The sequence below is a fragment of the Fukomys damarensis genome, unplaced genomic scaffold (genome assembly GCF_012274545.1).
Source record: "Fukomys damarensis isolate Sample0158 unplaced genomic scaffold, DMR_v1.0_HiC HiC_scaffold_11, whole genome shotgun sequence".
NCBI lineage: Eukaryota > Metazoa > Chordata > Mammalia > Rodentia > Bathyergidae > Fukomys > Fukomys damarensis.
The window spans coordinates 37,180,356-37,205,010 of NW_022900923.1; the positions used below are offsets into that span (position 1 = coordinate 37,180,356).

The 24,655-nt window shown below is 33.1% G+C and overlaps 1 protein-coding gene across 1 annotated transcript in view; it reads right to left on the reverse strand.

Moving 5' to 3' along the window:
- Positions 1–24,655, reverse strand: part of Dennd1b (DENN domain containing 1B) — a 218,564-nt gene that overhangs the window by 42,404 nt on the left and 151,505 nt on the right. The window contains exon 15 of the mRNA XM_010635412.2: positions 15,693–15,794. Coding sequence (XP_010633714.1) covers positions 15,693–15,794 — 102 coding nt within the window. The remainder of the gene's footprint in view (positions 1–15,692; positions 15,795–24,655) is intronic.

Consider the following 24,655-nt stretch of genomic DNA (forward strand, 5'->3'; position numbering starts at 1 on the left):
TAGCTATCTTTATAGAAAATAAATTCAATTTAAATAAATTACCTAGTGATTTTAATGTACTTCAGTGAGCAATACTATTCATTAAATGAACATTTGTCATATAACAGAGTTTTAAATTACAGTTAAATATAAAATGAGTGTTTAAAGAATGCCATGTAGTATAAAGAATAGACCTGATGTCAAACTTCTTTCAAAAAATATAAAAATAATGTTCTGGTCAAAATCACAGAATAAACTTGAACTTATAGGCCTGGTAGAAATGTATCCTTCCTTTAAGGGATAACACATATGCTTTGGAAAAATTATTCACCAGCCAGTGTATTTCCAGGATTTGATCTAAAACTCTAAAACAAGTTCTGTTATTACTAATAGCTTAATGCCTTTAGCAGTCTACTCATCTGTTATGTTAATACTTAATTGCAATTATTCCATAAAAATTTTGAGGATGGCAGTAATTACTTTTTTATTTAAAATGAAGAAAAAAAACTATTTGATTTGAGGTTTAGGGGTACTCATAAAAAAATGTGCTGAGGAAATGGGCTGTGGTATGATTTTCTGTACCAGGCTGGTAAGAGAGAAGAGCGGTTCCTGCTCTCTTGTGCTCACCTGGCCACCTTGAAGAGTAGCAGCGACAGTGAAGCCGCACAACAAACAAATCTATAAACCCAATTCCTTCTTCAGCCTAAAGGAATACCTCAAAAATGTATCTAGTATTAGAAACTTCGTGGCCACCTAAGTAACATAATTAATCTAAGAAAATTAAGGTCTTGAAAGCTAGAGAAAGTGTTTTAAATAAATCAAAATGTTTATCAAGTAAAATTTTTAAATACAGGAAACTTTACTTTTAAAATATATTAATTTCTTTCAAATCTTTAAAATTTGCCTTTTTTATATAAAGCTCTAGGTTAAAAATTTAATAAGTCTAATTTAAATGTTTCTTCTTATAAATTTTCAGTAAACCTTAACAAGTTACTGAAAAGTACTCTGAAGTGTTACAAGAAATTAAATCAGTAGATATTTTTAGACATCTAAAAAATGCAAGGTATTCAGTTAGTAGCTATATATAAACACAAACTGCTATGGCATGTGAGAATAAGGTAGGTCTGTTTGGAGCTCAACCCAAGTATATTAAACATGTGAAGAAATGGAAATAAGTTGTTACTTTTTATGCCATTTCAAAAATTAGATAATCAGATGAATGTAAGGTTCCAGTATACTAAATTAAGTTACCATGGTATAGTGAACAGGAAAATGCTGAAGAGTATAAAGAACCCCCCATCCAGTGCAATTTACTAGTAGAACTAATAATTTAAAATAACAATAATAGCACAATACTACTGAAAGAATATATGTCAGCTGACATTTTTAAATTGTCTCAAGGATTTACTCTGCTGAGCTTTATGATCACTGGACCAAAGAATGCATTAATTCAATCACTTAATACTCCACTGAATGTTTACTACCTTACAGGTACTGTTCTAGATGCCTGACACACAGCAGTGAACTAAACAGAGAAATTAAAACACTTGTGACGCTAAAATATCTAGCAAGGGTGAAGATAGCATGATATTACAACCATAATAAATTATGTACAATGCTAGAAGCTGGCAAGTGCAACATGACAGTAATACAGCATATAATATTATGATTATTTTAAAGATTAAACTAGATTAAATAAAGCACTCCAAATGCACTCAGCATAAAGTCAGTATTTAATAAATGTTTCTTTTATGCATCTGTAATTTATTGTGATTCATCCATTCACTATTTTAAGCCTCTACTACAATGCAGGGGCAGAAGGATAATGACATGAAACAATTTTCGGAGAAATAATACCAAATAGTTCAGAATGTCAGAAACAAGAGTACTATATTTGGAGAAGCATTAGAGACAGAGGCCAGAACATAAAGGATTTCATGTATCAGAAGAAAGCCTGAAACACTGGACTTGAACTGTATTTTAAACAAAATGCACTTAAAAGATATATACATAATATTCCCTCCCAGAGTTGCAGAATATACATTCTCCAGGATAGATCGTATGTTAGACTATAAAACATTAAAGCCAAGTAAATTTCTATGCATGAAAGTCTAAAATCAGTATTAAAAAGCAGTAACAGGAAGGATATTAGAAAATTCACAAATGCATACAAATTAAAAATAGGTAATGTATCTATAAAGATATTTCTAAAGGAAGACAAAAATGACCAACATTTTATGAAAAAAATGTTCAATATCTTCAATCAGAGAAGTGCAAATTAATACCACAGTGAAATCATCTCACACTTGTGAGGATTTATGTTATCAAGGAGGGGGGATAAAGGGGAGGGAAGTGATAGAAAAACAAGAAATAAAGGAAGAAAAAATGGAAATAGAGCTTTTGCAAATAGAAATGGGGAGCAAGAGTTGGAAGGAACAGGGAAGAATGGAATAGGTAGGGGAAGAAAAAAGAATAAAGATGTGCTAACTACATGCTCTAAACCTCCATGATAAATGTAATCATTACATACTGCGAACATGTATAAATAAATACATAGACAAGCAATAATGAGATTCTGTTGGGCAGAATGCAGGGGAAAAGGCACCCTTCTCAGAGAGCTGATGGGAATATAAATTAGTAAAATCTTTATGGAAAACATTATAACAGTTCCTCAAAAAAATTAAAGTGATCCAGTAATTCAACTTATGGTATACATTCAAAAGAAATGAGATAAGGGGAAAAGGAATTTAGCTCAGTGGTTCTGTCACCTGCCTTACAAGTGCAAGGACCTGAGTTCGATCCCTGGTACCCCCCCAAAAAAAGAAATGAGATAAGGATAGCAAAGAGATATCTGTACTCCAATGTTGATTAAAGCATTACTCACAATAGCCAATATATTGAATCAACTTAGTACCCATTAATAGATGGATGTATAAAGAAAATACTATATAAACATATGCGTATATAAAATATGCATGTATGTAACATACATACATGTTATACAATGGGCATATATATGTATTACATATACATAAACACATACACACACACACACACACACACATGATGCTATTCCAGTCAAGATTTTAAAAGAATATCTTGTCATTTGTGGCAACATGAATGAACCTGGAAGATATGCTCACTGAAATAAAACAGGCACAGAAAGACAAATACCACATGGTGTTACTTACATGTGGACCCTTAGAAAAAAAATGAACTTAGGTAAACAGAATATAATTGTAGTTATCAGGGGCTGGGGATGTAGGGAGAACAGAGACATTGATCAAAGCATACAAAATTTAAGTTGGATAAGAGAAATAAGAATAGGAAATTTATTGAACAAAGTGGTGATTACATTAGATTATAATGTATTATATTCTTGAAAATTGGTGAAAAGCAGATTTAATAGTTTAAGTACAAAGAATGTTGAATACATGATAACTTAATTAGCTTGATTTAGCATTTGCACAATCAAACTGATGTTAATTAATTCAGCTATTCCATAATCAAATTCCAATATGAAAACATCATGTTGCTTACCATAAATACATAGTTTTTATTCAACAGCAATAATCAACCTATCATAGACACTGCATTTTTCTTAGGGAATATGGTAGAATGTCTTCAAGGAACTACCAGATATTAGTTGAAAATGACTTTCCCTATCCAAAACTACATGGGGTTTGTTTATGAAATGATGAATTTTTAGATTCTTGTTTTTAATAACAATATAATTGCCCAAGATCCAGCAGTGGCTTTTGAAATAAAATTTAATTTAATTCGCTGGTAATCTTAAGAAATTGGCATATTTTTCTATTTAAATCCACAGAAGTATGTTCCTTATATTAAGAAAATTTGTCATCATATTTATGGAATCCATGATTTCTTGAGTTGGATGGCCTTGCTGACTTCTATTTATATTCTACTTAGTGAATGTACTTGGCTGTCTTACTGTTCTCCTTCGTTCATAATGAAGTTTAATGAAACAGAACCTCTTTCTCTAACATGAGTCTTATTTATTCTTTAATGTTATCACACTAGTATGTAAACATTTTAATATTTAAAATAACTTTTCACATATAGTTATAAAAAACACATTACTGAGAAATTTTTCTAAGATTTAGCATCCAGAATAGATAGTTCTATACAAGAAAATACATGTATTGATTTTAGTCTTAATGGTCTCAATCTAAGAAAAGCTTAAAATCTATTGAGAAAATTGATAAATGAATTACTAGAATTGTCCATAGAAAAATGCAAACAAGGACATTATCTTTTATTTCATATTTCCTACAAGCAGGAGATGGCAATTCTACTTTCTAAACATAATCAAATTCTGTCTTTTCTGTTTCACTTTATCTTTTGTACCACCACAACAGTCCACATATCTCGTCTCTCTAGGGCGAATTCCATGGTCTTGTAACAGGGCTTTTGCTACCTTTTTTTCTAATATGAGAAATCTTTACAAAATATTAATCAGCTCCAGGTATAGCCCTTCAAAACATCCTCAGAGAATACTGTTACATTAGAATCAAATATAAACTCCTTCTGCCTTAGCCCTGTCTGATCTGTATCCTTTATTCAGCCCCTTCAAATCTCAATTAGTACAACTCTCTCCCCTGCCTGTAGGTGATTGAATTCAAATCCTGGGAAATTCTAACCTCTTTCCCTTTTTAGGATCTTTGCAATAGCAATTCCTTCTACCAGGAATGATGTTCTCACTTTTACATCTCAAAACAGATTCTTTTTTTTATTTTTTACACTTAGCATAAATATTAACTTTCAGTAAAGCTTTTTCCAATCACACAGTCTTAACGGGTCAACCAGTAACTAGCTCATATTTTTTGGGTTTTTTCATTCACTGACATTTTTCTTACTTGTTAGCCCATTCCCTTCTCAAGAACTGTTAGCTCTGTGAAAGAAGTTTCCATCGCTCTGAATCTCGTGCACTTGGAGTGCAAGTATCTAATACAAACCAAATAATGTTACTATTACACAGGCACAGAGAAAAGAGTTAAAGACAGTGAAGAAGAGAGAGGAACAATTACGGAAGGCTTTAAAGAGAGGAAGGAATGTGTGAAAAAAGGTAAGTTACAATAACCTGGAATAAATGCTGTAACTCAAGTATGAACAACATTTCAAGGAAATAAGTGACAGAACAATAGACAAAAAGGCTGACGTTTGAATGGGCCGTGGAAGAATGACAGAAAGCCAACACTGGTGACATGGCATAGCACTGGTAAAACCGCATAGTGTGAAAGATGCATCTGAAAGAATATTCAATGTGACTGGATACTGCATTAGTACAGAAAATTGGGCAAGGATCTGAAGCCCAGAAAGAGATCAAGCACCTTAAACAATGTGATACCCCAGGAAGGTGACAGAACCGTGAAGAATGCACGGTCTCTTGGATGCTGAGCCAGTTACCCTTAACAGTGGGACAAATGTGCCACAGGGGTGTGGCCACGGAAGGGATACGGTGAATGCAACTGAATTCTTAACTCCTCTTGCAGGTGAAGGTAGGAAGAGAATAATTTTATGAATAATATATTTAAAATGCTTTTTCACTTTAAAATAAACACTGTGGTGCAGTATTATAAGATATTCAGAATGCACTGTTGTCCATTTTGGGGGAAAAAGGCAGAAGGCTTCTTAATACTTTATATGCTAGTCAGCAGGCTATTAGCTACTTCCCCTCACATTAAAAAATATGTTCTCTTCTTTCATGAGGGGCCCTTTGTATATGGAAACGTTTGAGAACTATATGTTTATAATTTCTTACGAAACACAGAAAAATTTCTGGAGAAACACTAAAAATGATTTTTCCAATTTAAATGTTCCCTACCATTTTCTCATCAGTTGAGTTAAAACTTTGACAAGCAGATTTCTTTTTTAAAAAGTGTCTACTTGAATATATTTCAGCAACTTCACTATTATGCACATTTCTTAACAGTTACCTTGGCTGCCAGCAAACACGGTCTAGATACACGAGGACCCCTCAAGTGTATGGTTCAAGCCTAGGCTCTCAGATCGACATTAAATTCACTCATGGTCCTTAGCGATGAGAAGTATATAGTAAAATGAGAAGAGAAAACTTCATTTCCAATGGCTTAAATAAAAAACAATATACACAAGAAAATTGTTGTGTTAGGACAGTATGGAATTAAGGCAAGAGACCTCAAAATAATGGCTGATATCTTAAAGTTGTTTCATTAAACAAAAAGAGAAAGATGATGTCAAAATTGAGGATTTAGGGAACCATTTCTGGGATTGCTTCCAAATCTATTATCTAAGGAGGAATTCATCCAAATGGACTCTACTATCATTTGCCTAAGCTGTATGTTTACTTCACAGGGGTATGGAATGTTAGAGTCAAAAGGTATCTCAAACTTAGTGATCTCAGTCAACTCATGTTGCAGATGCAGAAAATTGAGGCCAAAGACACTGAAAAGTCAACTGAAAGTCGATGAAAACACAGCCTATTAGTGCCTTATCTAAAAACATTAAAACAGTATATATTTTGATGAAATACTTAATTTAAATAATTATAGTTTAACAATAGGATGAGGGGAATTGGTAGCTGAGGATACACCAAAGGAATTGCTAAGTCACAGGATGGGGAGGGGGTAAGTTTTTGAGACCTGTTACGTGCCCTAGTGACAGCAGTTAATAATAATGCACTTTTTTGTTTAAAAATTGTGAAAAGAGTAAGCTTCACATGTTCTCACTACAAAAAAGTATGATAGGTGATAGACATGTTAATTATATATCACAATGTATATGCATATGTTGTATGTGCATATATATATAAAAGTGTCACATTATACTCCGTATATGTGAAATTATGAATTAAAATTTTAAAATTAACATTACGCAATTTACTTATTAACAAAAATGATAATCTAGGAAACTGTTGGTCCTGAATTTTAAATTAAATGGTCTCTCTCTGTGTGTCATTCTCTCTACATAAAATTCCTTCAGCTTATTGTTATCTTATGACTTTTTATCACATGAATTTGTCTGCTTCAATATTGTTTAGGTTTTATGGCTTTTGAACATTGCATAAAAAGACTCAAATACTCTTCAATGACATTTATTTCACTTCATTTTCAGTTTTAAAATAGATTATTTCCCCATTGAACAGTGTTCTATTATGATACAGACATGAGAATTTGTTCATTTTAAATATTGATGAATTTATGAGTATATCCAGATTTTACTATTCTGAGAAATTTTAGAAGTAATTTTTCACAAACATTTTAGAGTACAAATACCAACTCACAGAAAATTTAAATATTTAACTTAACTGGTATCAGATCATTTTTTACACAATTTAAATAAATTTATACCCCCATAAAGAGTTAAAATTTATTCCTTGCTGCATATCCTTGCTCAAATTTGGGATTCCTAGGTATTCAAAAATTGGTCAGTGAGGTGAATGAGAAGTATTTTACTGTGCTTCTTATCTGATAGTCTCTGATTACAAATAAGTTTGAATATCTTGTTTATCTTTATTAGTCATTTAAAATTCTCCTGTGTATTGTCAAGTCACTTACACCGTTACATATTCCAATATAGAACATGTTTTTGTAGTAATCTGGAAAGTTTTTTTCTAAGTCCTTGAGTAGTTTACATATATTGCAACTATGACATCTTTTGGTGACCAAAGGTTCTGAATTTTAATGTCAAATATGCTATTTTTTTATGTCATAAGAAACATGACTCTATCTTCAAAGTAATAAAAATATTATCAATTTAGTGTCTTCCTTTCTAAATCTTTATACCTTTTGGATAGAGGAAATTGACTGCAAGCACAAGGTAAGCGCCAGTGACAAACAAGGCCAACGGTAGTACTGGGAGAAATTCATGGTGAGTGTACGCTACACATTCAGTGTCAAGATTTACTCTGAAAGACACTCTTTTCACATTGTTAGGCCAGTACTGGAGAGGAAATCCACAACAATGCCAACCATATTGTGCATTAGCACAATGAGGCATCATCATGAGGAGCTCATCATTTAAGATGGAGGTACAATGGGAAAGGACAACCACCCTTCACTTCTCTGGTAACACCCTACTGTGGTGACTAAGAGATGGCCACAGGAAGTAGTTGTGTAAAGGTGGCGGGCTGTAACAGATTCTGTAAGCAGTTTAAGCAACAGCAAGCTCAGATGGTAGAGGACCCAGTGATTCCACTCTCTTTGTTGAGGAGCTGGACATCTTATGTATGGTTTTTCTGACAGTCTGGCTCTGAAAGCACTAAGACTGACTGCAGGGGACTGCGTGGCTCCCCTGGCTACATCCTCCTAGCACAGAACTCCATAGTCTGTTTACTTTAACACCTGCTGCTTCTATGTTTGCCACACTGCTGGGCATATGGACAGAGGGTCTCTGGAGCATAAGAGGAATCTGATGAACTCACAGGCTACAAAGACAGCTGAGGATAGCAGTGGCTCAGGGTGCACAGAAAAAAACAAAAAACAAAAACCAAAACACTAAGAAACTCTGGAGTGGATACAGCCTTAAAGCAGACAACATACCATTGACTGACCCCATCCTGAAGAAATGTGGGGTAGCACTCAGCATTTACACAGCAGAGGCCAGTTAAGTGGGTGTGGAAACACAATAGGCCCCAGTTGTGAATCACTGTCCCTGCTACATATCTGGTAGATTCTAACATTAAACATCCTGGAAAGAAACACCACTATACTGAGAAACTAACTACATATGGATTTCTATTTTACTTGGTTTTCCAACTTCCTTTTCCTTTGCTTAATTTTTGTTTTGTCCAGTTACTTCAACCTATTTTTTTCTTTCATTGGATTTTTTTGTTTTGTTTTGTTTTTTGTTTTTTGAGACAGGGTTTCACTATGTAGTTGAGACTGCCCTGGAACTCATTATGTAGCCCAGGCTGATCTCAAGCTCACAATGATCCTCCTGCCTCAGTCTCCCAAGTGCTGGGATTACAGGCGTGTGCCATTTCATTGGATTTTTATCCCACTTTTTTCCTCCTTCTCACCTAATTTTCTTTTCCTTTCTTTTTAAAAATTTACCACTACTTCCATTTTTCCCTTTCCCTACCTCTATTATTATTAGTTTAATCTTTATTAATGTTTAGCTTTACCTCTATTATTATTAGTCTAATCTTTATTAATGTTTAGCTTTTTAGCTTATTATTGCTGATTTCTTTCCTATTTTTAATGGTATATATGGATTTTTTCTTTTAATTCATTTTTATTGTATGTCAATATTTGGTTAGTCTGTGACATCATCATTACTGTAGTTTATTTTCTTCTTTCGGAATGGTGTGGGAGATTAAGCCTTCAAAAAAAGGCTGGAAATCAAGACCCTATATAAATGTGGAAGAGATATCAATCCCAACAGATGAACAAATCTCAATATAGAAATTAGAAGTATGAAAACATAAGACTACTCTAAATGCTAATAACTTGTCAGTAACAAATGAAAAGACGTCAAAGTGGATGAAATGCCAATAAAATAACTCAAGACTCATTTTTAAAACAATTAATGACTTTAAAGACAATAAATAAAGGAATGAATGAATGGCATGACATGAAAGTTCAGTTCAACAGAGATACTGCAGAAGAATCAGATAAAAGGCTTGGAAAGGGAAAATGCAGTAAGTCTGGACATCAACTCAGTGGAACACCTCACCAACAGGACTCAGAATTTCAGAACTTGAAGATACCTTTGAGGAATTAGTATATGCAGACATGAGTAAAGAAAAACAAGAAATTATAAATGGAATATCCACAAATGCCGAGACATGTTTGAAAAAACTAAACAACAAATTTTGGAGTGTAGAAGAGAGTGTTGAGTTTCAGGGTATGGCACAGAAAATCTATTCAGTGAAGTAATAACAGAAAATTACCAAAATCTTGGAAAAGACACAGACATCCAAGTGCATGAGGCATTTAGAAACCTAAACAGGAACAGCCAGAAAAGAAACTGCTACCATGTCATGTTCAAGCGTACAGAATAAGGAAAGAATAGTGAAAGGTGTAAGTAAAAATCACCTTTAGAAGACAAGTCACTTTTAGAAGCAAATTCATCAGAAAAACTGAAGATTTCTCTGCAGAAACCATAAGGCCAGGAAGAAATGAAATGTATTTTAAGCCTTGAAAATTATAATTGCCAATCAGGATTATTATATCCAGCAAAGCTATCCCTCAGTTGAAGGAGAAATAAAGGCCTTCCAAGATAAACATAAACTAAATAAATTTATGAACACTAACCCAGCATTACAGAAGATACTTAAAAGAATCCTACACACAGGAGAGGAGAGTACTGCTAAGAATTAGGAAAGAATCAAACATTAGAAAAACAACAAGATGACAGGAATTAGTATATACATTTCTATGGTAACTCTGAATATAAATTGTCTTTCTTAATTTTCCAATTAAAAGACAACAGACTCACAGATTAGATAAAATAACAAGACCAACTCTTTGATCCCTGCAAGAAACATACCTTAATAGCAAAGACATACATAAACTGAAAATGAAAGGATGTAAAATAATATTCATGTAAACAGAACCTAAAAGCAAACAGAAATTGCTATATTCTTATTTGACAAAGCAGACTTAAAGACAAAATTAGTCAAGTGAGATACACAAAAAAAGTTACCATATACTGGTAAAGAGAACAATCTATCAAAAGGATATAACAATTTTAAATATATATGCACCAAACCTCAGTGCACCCAATTTCATAAAACAAGCACCATTCAACATAAACGGCCCTATAGGTCCAAAAGCAATAATAGGGGGTGACTTCAATACTATGCTCTCACATTATATGGGTCATCCAGGCAAAAATGGCAAGGAAGAAACAGTTAAACCATACCATATATCAACCAGACTTAACAGATTTCTACAGAATTTTCTGTCTAATTTTATGCTATCAAGCAAATTTTAATAGCTTCTATCATCGTATCACAATGGAATGAAACTAGAAATCAACAAGAAAAACTACAGATAATATACAAATAGGTGGAGATTGAACAATTCACTTTGAAATGATCAAGTCAGAGAGGAAATTAAAACTTCCTAGAATCAAATGAAAATGAAAACATTCTAGAATTCTGGTATACAAAAAAGGTTGGGGATTTAACGCAGTGGTGCCACCACCTGCCTCAAAAGTGCAAGTTCCTGAGTTTGATCCCTGGTACCAAAAAAAAAAAAAAAATGAAGTTCTAAGAGATTTATAGTTATATTCAAAACTCAGAGTGATTTCAAATAAATAAACTAATAATACATCTAAATGTCTTAGAAAAACAAAACAAACCAGGACCATACCTAATAGATGGAATGAAATAAGTATCTGGGCTAACATTTATGATAGAATGGAAAAGAACAATGCAAAAGATCAGTGAAACAAAGAGTTGGTTATTTTGAAAAGATAAAAACTGATAAGTGCTTAAACCAAACTACAAAAAAGAGAGAGAGAGAGAACAAAGCAGTACAGTTAGAGATGAAAAAAAAAACCACTACTGAATTCTGGAGGTTTGTTAAAGACTACACTGAAAACCTATATTCTAATAAATGGGAATTTAGAAGAAATGGATACATTTCTAAACACACATGACCTACTGAAACTCAACCAAGAGAATATAAAAAGCCTAAAAAGATTAATAACAAGCAATAATGCTGAAGTAACAGTGGAAGTCTAACAAAGAAAAGCTCCAGACTATATGGGTTCACTACTGAATTTTGTCAGACTTTTAAAGGATTAATACCAATGTTCTTCAAACTCCAGTGGTATCTCAGTCCAAGAACTTAATTCATTCCATGATTCTGAAAAAAAATGGCCATGTTCATGTTCATGTGAAATAGATGTCTGTGGTCATGTTCTTCACTCAATGCACAGTTCACAAACAAAAACAAAAATTTACCAAATGCTTTGTTTGCAAACAAAATTGTTCATAAGAAAAAGCATTCATAAACCAAGGTACCACTGTATTACATGAAACAGAAAGAGAAGGAACACTTCCAAACCCATTCTATTGGGCCAAAATCACATTTATACCATAGCTAGATAAGGACATAACAAAAAAAAACTATAAATCAATCTATCTGATGAATATAGATATAAAAGTCTTTAATAAAATTCAAAGTGAAGGCAACAACAAATTTTTAAAAATCATGCCATGGTCAAGTTGTTTTCTTTCCAGAGAAGCAAGGATATTTCAACACACATAAATCAATAAACATAACATATCACATAAGTAGAGTCAAGGATACTAATCACATGATCATTTCAATTGACACAGATAAAGCCTTCAACAAAATTCAACATTGTTGTATGATAGAAGCTGCAAAGAAACTAGTTAATAAAGAATGTTGGGAGAAAAGTAACCCTTCTTCACTGTTGGTAGGAATATAAATTAGTACATCCACCATGCAAATTATGTAAGTTCCTCAAAAAGCTTTTAAAAAAGCTCAAAATAGAGCCATACCACTCCTTAATATATATTCAAAGGAATTAGCATACAATAGGGATATATACATGCTTCTATTTATTGCAGCATAATTTACAATAGCAAAGATGATGGGACCGGCCTATGTATCTATCAACAGATAAAGAAATACACACACATATATGTATTATTCAGCTATAAAAATAATGAAATCTTGTCATTTGCAGGAACATGGATGGATCTGGTGACCAACATGTTGAGTAAAATAAGTCATATCCAGACAAAGATTTCATGTTCTCCCATTACACAGAATGTAAGATGATATGAAAATAAAAAGGACACTATTATTAGGTAAGAGGTAGAAAATAAAAGGTGTAGGAGAGGTGTATAAGGGACGATAATAGGGGGATGGATAGGACCCAAATATAATGTACACACCAAAACTTAATTTTTTGAAAAATTAATAGTCACTAATATTAAAAGGAAAAATAATATTAGCTTAGTTCCTCCAAGTGCAAAAAAGCAGATCAAGAAATTATAGACTTAAAAACCTTAACTTAGAAAAATCTTTGAAAATTAACAGACTATATACATGTATTTCTGTACTTTTTTTAGTGTCATTAGTCTATATAGATATGATAATACTATGTAATTATCCCATCTTTAAAAATAAACAGGAGAGTGTTCTTTTGCCATTTCAAAATAAAATTTTTACTTCAGATTGGAACATTCAGTTCTTGAACATATCCAAGAAATTATCTGTGTTATGCAGTTAGCACGGTTTAACTGTAACCCACATATTTACTGTTCTTTTGTTCTTCTTCCTTCTTACATCTCAGACATCCTATCTTGGATCTTCCATCTGAGAAAACTGACTTTCTTCCTAAAACTCTCTCAAAGTACTTCCCTAAGAATTTCCTTGTGCTATTGGTATGTCAATTAGGGTTCAACTGGAGAATAGGAACCAGTAAGAGGGAGGAGAATGGGGAAAAATAAGAATCAAGATATGTCATACAAAAGTACAAGACACCAATGATGAATGTAACTATTGTATATCTAAATGTACCAATAAAGATTCAGTTTATTAAAAAAAGAACCAGTAAGAAATTTCACAGAGACACAGACACACACAGACACACACACACACAGACACACACACACACACACACACACACACAGACACACACACACGCATAGAGAAAAGATTTATGACAAGAAATTGGCTTTTATATAACTGTGTGGGTTGCCTAAGTAAGCCTGAAGATGATAGGGGAGGGAGTCAATAAAGGAGAATCATGGACAAAATTGAACCCAAAGGCAAGGGCTGACTGAAGGCCATTGTCCACAGATTGAATTTCTCTCTCCAAAATAATACAGTCCTATTTTTAAAGCCTTCCTAGTGATTCAGACAAGTTCCCCAATGAAATTACAACATTCATCAGATTATCAACAACATGTGGTCACATTAATAAAGACATCATAAGGGGCTACCTCAGTTTTTGTTGGGAAATGTCTTCCTACCAATTGTAATAAAAAATGTTTTAGTTAGTATACTATTCTCAGAGGTTTTTTTTCTCAACACACTGATGATATATAGAATTCTCTGTATTCTATTGTTGCTGATGTGAAGTCAGTTTGGTCAATATGTTGTTCCTTTTAAAGTAATTTTTTTACAAAGCATCTACGAAGTACTATGCACAATGCTAAGTGTATGTATACTAATTCACATAAAACTTTACCACAACCCTGTTGTGTAAGTGGTAATATTTATGTTTTAAAGAAAAAGAAACAGGTATTCATAAACAGCTATTAAGTGATGAAGAATATCCCAACTCTCTATGACTCCAAAAAACAAATTCCAAAAATATATCTCAAAACCAAATGTAAAAAAATACTACTGTGCCAAAAAAAAAAAAAATTATACCACATTAACTTCATCCAATGCTAAGAATCTAGCTAAAGAGTCTCATCAACAAAGAAAAGTAACAAGTTTGATATTCTGCACACTCATTCAATCCTTGAGCAGTGCACAATCTGATCTTCACAAGTCATTTTTCATAATGGAAAACAGCATCTCCTCTTGATAGGTTAAACATACAAAAAGAGCACTAACTTTTAACTTAAGAATTCATTGGATGTCTGGCTTGGGATTGCTCTGTGTTTACCTCAGCACTTATAAAGCACTATCATTTGATCCTCCTTCCAACCTTGGGAAGGAATTCAGCGAAGGCTTGGAGACATCTAGGGACCAGGACCTCCAAGGGTGACAACTGCATCTTTGAAGTTGAACCTTGAAATGCATGCTCCTAGAAGCTTGACTAGGATAGCTGCATGCCTTTCATTAAGGTAAAAGTATATGTTATATCACTAGAGTATCTTCTTATTTCAGATGGTTTTTTAAAGCTTCCTCAGAAGATGGATAGTAAGATTAATTTGCTGCAAAGATAATTTCTTTACTAATTTGAGGGTTAAATTATATGGTGTTTTCCCCTCTCTACAAGTCCAAAGAAATTTATGTTAGACGTCAGCTTCTCAAAGTCACTATATGTTTCTTCTGGACTCAAGCAATGTTTATGACATGTTAAAGGTCTTTGTTACATGCTGAATTCATGTGCGGAATATGAAAAGCACGTATTAGGAACTTAATTTATATTATATAAACAGAGATGAAGACATCTCAATTTAAGAACCTTGCTATGATCCCACAATGGAATGCCAGAACCAGTCCACATAAAATTTCTCAATTCTGATATCAAGCTTTTGCTTTTGTGAAGTACCAACTATATTTTCTGAACTAGAACTCAAGACGTACAATATAAATATGAATTTTCTCTTAATTTTGTATTTGTAGCTAGGAAAATTCATACAAAGTTCAAAATATTAGTTAAATATTCATATTTTATTTAATACTTCATAAACTAGATTATACTGAAATTGTTCTAGTTGTTTACCTTATCAATCTACCATACCAAAATAATTCCTTCTCAGATCCCCTAAACTACTTATGTTTTTTGTTTCCATGGATGTATACCTTTCCTCGTTGAAACCTTGAGCTTAGGAACTTTTTATGAGGAATTTTTTAATAGCGAAGTTGTTATACTGCATTTTCAAAGTACTATTCCATAGCTAGTTATAGAGTTACAGAAGGAAAGAAAACTTCCTGTAATTCAGGGAAAGAGTCTACTCAGGGCTTAGACATAGTTTCAGAGTTATAAAAATGTGTAACAATGACAATATTCTATAATAGACCAAAAACATGTAGGTCCACTCTTACCTGCTTAAAAAGTTGAAGGTTAACTGCTGATTGCAAGAACTGCTTCATCACACTTGAGCGGTGCTTTACAAAACTTTCCTCACAAAAAGTGATGGGTTCACCCTAGATAGAAATAAGGATTTTTAGGGCATCAATAAATGTTCAGTGAGAAAGAACCAGTCTATTTACAGAGGCACATGGAGAATCACAGAAGAGTGTAAGGCATAGATTCAATGAATAGATCTGTATATATAATAGATGAATTTGGGGTTAATAGAAATATTCCTCTTCTGAAAATTATTTCATTTGTATTAGAAAATATTCTTATTATACTTGTTGCTGAATAGTTTTGCCATATCTGTTAGTAATGATCATGAATTTGTTTTTAAATTAGTGAAAAGTTTTTTACAATCAAGTCTTCATGACTACAGATACAATTTTACTGTATATATTTTAGCATAAATCCCACTTGGCATCTGCTTTTATGTACCCTATGTGCTAAGTAATCATCTCTCCATAAGTGTCTTTGATAGTTCTAACAAAAGTGCCTCCTCCAAATGAACAAAGATTTAAATTTCTAGTCTTACAGATCCACTTGTTCCACTTATTGTATTACTAGAAAATTCTCACTCGCTAGCTGATCCTTTCCCCCGATGATCCCCTTATCAGCTTAAATGGTGCCCTTGCCTACTCAACACACATTAAGGTGAGTGACTGTACTTTATGATCAAAATGAAGACAGAATAATGATAATAATTAATTAATTTGCAATGAATCTTGTTGCAGTAGAAAGGGAAATTGAGCCTGTTCACCTTCTAATAGATAGGAGTAAACGACACCATAGGGATTTTTACAAGATGAGAATGAGCGTGAAAACAGTATCCTAAGACAAAGTTCTTTTCTGTTTTGGGGAAAGTGAAGTACTAAACTTTACTGCAAACAAGGTTATCTTATGCAGATAGGGAATCTCTAAGATCTGTCTCCAGAAGAACAGTGAAAACTGTCTGAGAAGTATTCAGGATGGCTGAATAGAAGTGTTTGGCATTTACCTTCACCACAAGAACAGGGAAGCAAACTGAGGATTGCATTACAAGCAAAGTGACTGAGAGAGAACTCTGGAACTGTCAAGGGAGGGACAGGAACTCTAAATAGCATGGGGCATGGAATGGCAGCACAGAAAGAGGAACAAAGCACACTCAACTGGGGCCCATATTCCTCAGCAAGGAAGAATTGCCATATTGCCAGGAAAAGCAAAGCAGGAAAGTACTAGTGATCGTCATCATGCTCGTGGACCAGAGGCTCTAACTTCATGAGAGTGCCACAGTCAACAGAAGCTTTAAATCCAGTTGAAGAGGCTCCTGTCAGCATTGCCATCCAACTTTGCAGCACCAGAAGATATGAATACCTGGAAGTCAATATTTACCACAACATGTAACTGCTTCGAACCAGAGAAGAAAGTCTCAATGGGCCGCCATCAACCCCAGAATTCAAGCTGCTACCGCACAGTACCATCATCAAAACAGAAGTTCTAGACTTTATTCTGCTGTAAATGCTAATAGGCATCCCCAGCATGTTTTCTGATGATATTAGAAGCCCCTGAGGCCAACATGTGCCTCACAGGTCAAAGGAAAGGCCTTTCACTATCCTGCCACTCTGAGACTGCAGCGGCTACTGCCACAAGCTCCAGAATCACCCATATTCACCAATCAGGACCTGGAGATAGCTCTTTCTGTGCTCTGCAGCTCTGACACTTTTGCAACTGCAACCATAAGCTATAATATCAATTTTACTCACTTCATTGTACCTACACTAAAGTAACCTCCACATCCCAAATCTCTAGAACTACAGCTAGTACTTGCAAAAATCCTACCACCATCAACATTAAACCATGTAGGGCCTGAAGTATGACCATTTGGAAGCCCACGTTCAGTACAAAATCACATCAAGGCTTCTGAAAAAGTTGAAGTGTAGACTACTGAAGCATTTTTAGACATTGAGTATAGCTCACAATGATTATAGTTAAAGAAATCACAAAGAATCTATACTCACTTAGACCCAAAGCCAAATCATCCACCCACCCATCTAACATCTTACATCTTGTCTGAATGAAAAGTCCTTTTCTATGACAGTTACTCCATAAAACCAGAGGTGACTATAATACCATATATATAGGCATCTAAGTAGGGACACAAGAAACATGAACAAGTAAGTGTGATGGTTAATTCTAACTGTCAGCTTGACATTCCTGAGATACTAGTAAAGCGCTGAGTATATCTGGGTGGGTCATGGGGCAAGACTGTGGGTACTACATCTTGTCCCTGTCTCGTCGGGCTCTTCCCCTGCTCTCTGTCTCCAGGATGCCATTAGTTGAGAAGCTTCTGTCTGGCATGATCATCGGCCATGATGTTTCTGCCTCAGAGGAAACAAATCATGAGCCAAAACCTGTGAAACTGAGAGCCAAAATATACCTCTTCTGTAAGTTATGGCTGTCAGTATTTCCCACAGCAATGGAAATGTATTAACACAGCAAAGAAGCAAAACACATGCAAAGCAGCACATTAATACCCATAAATAGACACGAATATAAAGAAAATCTATAAAATGCTTTAAGAAATTCCAAAACGTGATCCTAAGGAAACTCAGGGAGATGCAAGAGAATAGATAATTCAATGAAATTAAGAAATAATTCATGATATAAAAGAGAAATTCAACAAAGAGATAAAAATAATCAAAAGAGACAAACATGAATTGTGTAGCCAAAACCTTCAATTAAATAATACATAGAATTGGCAGCTTCAACAATAGCCATCACTTTCGGCCTTTTGGCTAAGATCAAGTGCAACAACAGAATAGCCAAAGCAAAAGAAAGAAAATATAAACTCAAAGACACATATTTTGAAAAAAATCTACTCAGACAAAAATAAAATATAATAAAAAATTAAGTTATCAAGACATATGGGACATCATCAAACAAATGAATATTTGTCTTAGGGTCTGAGAAGGAATAAAAAAAGGAAAAGATACTGAAAACATATTTAAGAAATAATAGTTGAAAATCTCCCAAATCTTAACAGAGACCCAAATATCTGGACTGAGGAAGCTGAAATAACCTCAAGTAGACTCAATTATAAAACATGTCCAAGGCATATTAAAGTCAAATTGTGCAAAAATCAAAGCTGAAGACAGAATTCTAAAAATAGCAAGAAAAAGGCAACAAGTCACCCAGTAGAGAGTCCTCATGCAATTAACATCACATTTCTCAAAAGAAACCTTACAGGCCAGAAGAGAATGGAATGATATATTTGAAGTCTCAAAAGAAAGGGGGAAAAAAACTGGCAATCAAAAAAATTATATCTAGCAAATATATTATTTAGAAATGAAGGAGAAACAAAGTCTCTCTGCCATGAGCAATAATTGAAAGAATTCTTCACCACCAGACTAAACTTACCAGAAATGCTTTAGGGATTTGTACAGCTAGAAATGAAAGAACAGTAGCCCATCGTTAAAAAAATGAAAGAAGAAAATTCACTGCTAAAGCAAATATACAAAAAAAGATCAAATCTTGTCACAACAGAAAACTGTCAAACTATAAAGATAAGAGAAATAGAAAAGAACAAAGAGTATACAAGAGTCAAAAATAATGAAATAGTATGCATGTTTTTACCTATCAATTATAATCCTGAATGTAAATGGATTAAATCCAAAAGATACATACTTGCCTAATGGATTAAAAAAAATACTACTATATACTGCCTACAAGAAACTCACACCACTGGCACAGACAAGTGAAGGATGAAGGTGAAGTATCTGAAAAAAGATATTCCACACAAATGGAGGCAGTGTCAAGTATGCTTAGACAGACAAAACAAGATGTTGAATCAAACACTAAGAGATAAAGAAAGTCCCTACATATCAATAAAGTAATCAATTCAACAAGAAGATATAATTGTAAACATGTATGGATCCAATGTTGGAGCATCCATCTATAAAGCAAATAAATACAGTAAGTTCTTGACTTACAAATGTGTTCTATTCCAGGAGAACTGTTCATATGTTGGATTCACTTATAAGCTAACATAGTAAGTCTTATACAGTAAGTACACTTGTGAAAGTTCACAAATAGAATGTTCATAAATCAGGTACTTACTATATTAGCTCTGAAAAGATAAACAGACCTTAATACAATAATAGTTGAGGTCTTGAACACCTTACTTTTATCTATGAACAGATTATCTAGACAAAAATTCAAGAAAAGCACATCACAGTTGAATCATATCATAGATCAAATGGACCTAGCAGAAATTTAAAGCACATTTTATCCAATAGCTACAAGACATATACTTATAAGCAAATGGAAAATTCTCCAGAACAGACTATATGTTAAGTCACAGTTTGAATCTTAAAAGTTTTTAACAAGTAAAACCATGTTATGCCAGGGGTTCAGTGATGCTGCCACCTGCCTCACTAGCAGAAAGTCCCGAGTTTGTCACCTAGTACCAAACAAACGTTATGCATCTTCTGTGACCGTAATGAAAAAAAGTGAAAATAGAAAAATACGCAGTGAATTGACACATCAATAGAAAAACTTAGAAATTTTTTGAAACAAAGAGAGATAAAAACACATGTTAAAACTTGAGGGATAAAGCAAGTAAAGTATTAAGGTGGCATTTTATAGTAACAAATATATAGATCAAAAATTGGAAAAAATTTAGATAAACAACAGACAATGTACCTCCTCAAAGATCGAGAAGATGAAGTACAGAAAAAAATCCAAAATAACTAGAAGGAAAAAATAATAAAAATCAGAACATTAACAAAAGATCATACAATTACTTAAAACTGAAATTTAAAAAATATAAAAGAAACAAAGTGTGTGTTTTATCAAGATAAGAAAAGCTTTTGGTCAGACTAGAAAAAAATAAAATGAAGAGATGAAAAAGGAGACATTACAACTGATACAAAATACAAAAGAGTGCAAGAAACTACTACTACATTAATAAATTAGAAACCTTGGAAAAATGGATAATTATCTGGATACATAAAAATCTACCAAGGTTGAATTATTAAAAAAAAAAAGGAAATCTAAACAGACCAATAATAAATAACAAGACTGAAGCAGTAATTAAATGTCTCCCATTTAAAAAATGGCTTTGCAGCTGAAATCTATAAATATTTTAAAAACTAATTCTCTTCTTCTCAAACCACTCTTAAAAACTGAAAAGGAAAGAAGTCTGCCAAATTCCTTTTAGGAGGTTAGAATTACCCTAATATCTAAATGAACAAAGAAATGATTAAGAAGTACAGACCAATATCCCTAATGAATTTACATATGAAAATTTCAATAACATAGTAACAAACCAAACATGACAGCCCATTAAAAAATATACAAGTGCTATTGAGGGGATTTGGAAGGGTTGCAAGATTGATTCAGCATTAACAAACAATAAACAATACATAACATTGGTGTAGGCAAAGCTATTTTGGGTAAGACCCCAAAAGCAGAGACAAAAAATAAAAATAAAATAAAAACAGATAAATGGGATTATATCAAACTAAGAAGTTTCTGTGTACAGAAGGAAACAAGGAATGGAATGAAAAAACAATCAGGGGCAAAGTATTTGCAAGCTACTCAACAAGGGATTGCTCTCAGAATATAAATTCAAACAACTCAGAAAAAAATCCAATTAAAATATGAATAAATGTGGTCATTTGTATTCCTCAAAGAAAATAGCAAACAGCCAACAAGTTTATGAAAAATTGCTCAAGTTCACTAATCATTAGGGAACTGAAAATTAAAACCACAGTGAGATATCATCTAATCCCAGATGGAATGATACTACCAAAATGTAAAAAAAAAAAAGTCAGAATACAGAGAAAGGGGAAATCTTACACACTGTTGGTAGGAATATAAGTTAATAGAGTTATGAAGGAAAACAATATGGAGGTTTCTTTAAAAATTAAACTAGAGCTATTATATCCAGCACACACTACTGGATGAAGATATATTACATATATATGAGATACCTGCATTCTCATATTTACTACAGTTGTATATACAAGAGCCAAGATAAGAAATCAATCAGTATGTATCAACAGATGAATGGATAAAGAAAATGCTGTATGCATGTAATATATAAACACACATAATGAAATATAATTATTAAGCCTTAACAAAAGAATGAAATCTTGTCATTTACCTGAAAGTAGATGGAACAGAAGGATATCATGGTAAGTGAAATAAGCCAAGAACAGAAAGAAAAATATAGTATGTTCTTTCTCTTATATGGAAACTAAAAAATTCACGTGAATGGAATAGTGGTAACTAAAGGCTGGGAAGGGCAAGGTATAAGGGTGGGAAGGTGGAGGTTCACTAAAGGTGACCAAAATACATTCAGATAGGAGGAATTCGTTCTGGTGTTCTGTATGTAGCCTAGAAGGGCAATCATATTCTACAACAATCTTTATTTCAAAATAACTAGAAAAAAAGTCTGAAGGTTCCCAAAACATAGTAATGATTAATGTTTGAGGTAAAAATGCTAACTCCACTGATTTTATCATTATGCATTGTATATATACATCAAATTATCCTACCTTACCTCATATATATATATATATATATATATGTATGTCAGGAATAAAACATATATCTTAATATTAAATTTATTGAGAGATATATTGAGATTAATACAAGTTACCTTTGGCATCTATAATTACAAGAGTTACTCAAAGTGGTAGCCATTTATTAATAATATATGGATAAGTATAATATTTATTATACTTTATAAATATAATAACATATATACATATATTATATATATCATAAACTCCAGGCACGGTGACAACTTTTAGTCTCTTCTCTGTGGTCATTAGTCTCTCCTGGCTATTTGATGAGATTCCTAAATAATTACCTTTTTTATGGGAGGAAAATCTCTCCCTGTGCTTCTGGAGAAAAAGGAGGAGGGATCTGACTGATGGTGGTGGAGGTCAGAGGGACTTTAGTTCTATACCTTTCTCTGGCTCAGGATATCAAATCACCAGTCTGGAGTACCATTATCTGAGCCCCAATTCATTCATTTAGAAGATAGAAACCTTTAAGAAACTTACCTAAGATATCCTAAGAGAGGAAACATTGAATAAATGAAAAGAAATATTTTAAAGTAAATGTAATTAATTCATAGAAAGGGTCACTATGACCTATAGCTTCAAGAATCATAAAATAACTATGTCTATTAAAAGAGAGGGAAAAGGAGAGTTCTGCAGGAAGGAAGAACACTATAAATAAGGTTTGGAAGTTTGAGGAGTTGAGGACATCTACAAACTAAGACCGAACTATCTAAACTGAGGTCAACATATAGGGAAAACAAAGAAAAAAAAAAAGACAAACTGCACACTCACAGTGAGGGGCTGGGATGACAGGGAAGGGACGACCCCTTAGACTGATCAGCCCAGGCTTAACATACATTTTTAAATTTTGTCACATGTGATAAAAGTAATGCATATAAACATTATTAAACTTTAAAAAGTAATGCCTAGTGAAGGCATTCATATTCACTTAACTCTGTTTAGTAGGTTTTTCCTTTCCAATTGTACTCTAATTAAAGGATACTACTAAAATATATTTCTAAAGGGACAAAAACCATGAAAAAAGTATAACTTTTACACTTGGCCCTTCTTTATTTACTTCTATCAAAAATACATCAAAGATATTTGTCTATTTTATAACTGACCAAAAAAGTTCTAAAATTTAAAAAGTACTCTTAATAAATTATGATACAAGGCACTTTGTAAAGATAGTAGCTTAGAGTACTCAGGAGGCTTAGGCAGATGGATCACCTTAAGTTCAAGGGCAGCCTGAACTACAAATTGAGACCATCTCTAATAATTATCTAAATCATCAGAGTACTTTAAAAAGTAAGTTTTGTTCAATGGTTCAGTCAGAACAAATGTAAAAACATAGAAAACAAAAATATCATCTCATAATTCCCAAAAAGAACTAGCAGAAGAAAAAAAGGAGAAAATATCAACTATAGAAATGAATAATGTAGATAAATTAACAAATAAATTTATAATAAGAGGTGATTAATAAAGAGAAAAGAGATTCTATGATGAGATTACATTTTTTATAGATTCTGGAAATATGCCTTTCAAGGTTTTATTTTTTTAAATTCATTCATGGAAATCAAATACTTCTTTCACTCAGTGAAGCTCAAAGGGGGAGGATATCAGTCTATAAATAATTGTGATTAATGCTAAACATGGGATATTTTAATTGTTTCACTCGCCACCTCACACAATTTAAATAACTTAAGAAATTTTACTTTTGATTTCAATGTGTTAGTCTCCTCAAATCTGGAGTCCTTCACAAACAGGAAAATGGTAAGAAAATACAGTTTGGAAGTTGAATAAATATTTAAATATGGCATCACTCAATCAAAGTGATATTTTTGAACTTGTCTCCTGTACTATAAACTTGAAATTAATTCAGATTACAAATATCTGACTTTACAAAATTAATAACCAGTTTTATTCTAAAAACTACTAATTTGGGTTGAATTAATTTTGGTTGAATAATTTGAACATTAATACCCTCTACTGCAAGAGGGATGACTGCTTAGCTTCCAGTCTTTCAAAGAACCAGATCCTTATACCTAACAAATCTTAAGACCCTCCTCTCTGAGCTACATATCTATGTGACATACTATGAGCTCTATAATGTTCTAAACTCTATATATCTCTATGAAAAGTTCTCCTTTCTTCCCTCTTGCAGCCCCCACAGTGAGGTGAGAAGCGCTGCTGCCCTGTGTTCTCCTCAGGATGGCTGCCCCCGCACAGCCCAAAAGTAGTGAAGTCAACAGAACATAAACTGAATCCTCTAAAACCATGAGCCAAAACCCACCTTTACATTTTATAAGTTGATTATCTTGGGAATTTCATAACAGTAACAGAAAACTAAGACACATAGCACATAAACTAAAGATACGTGT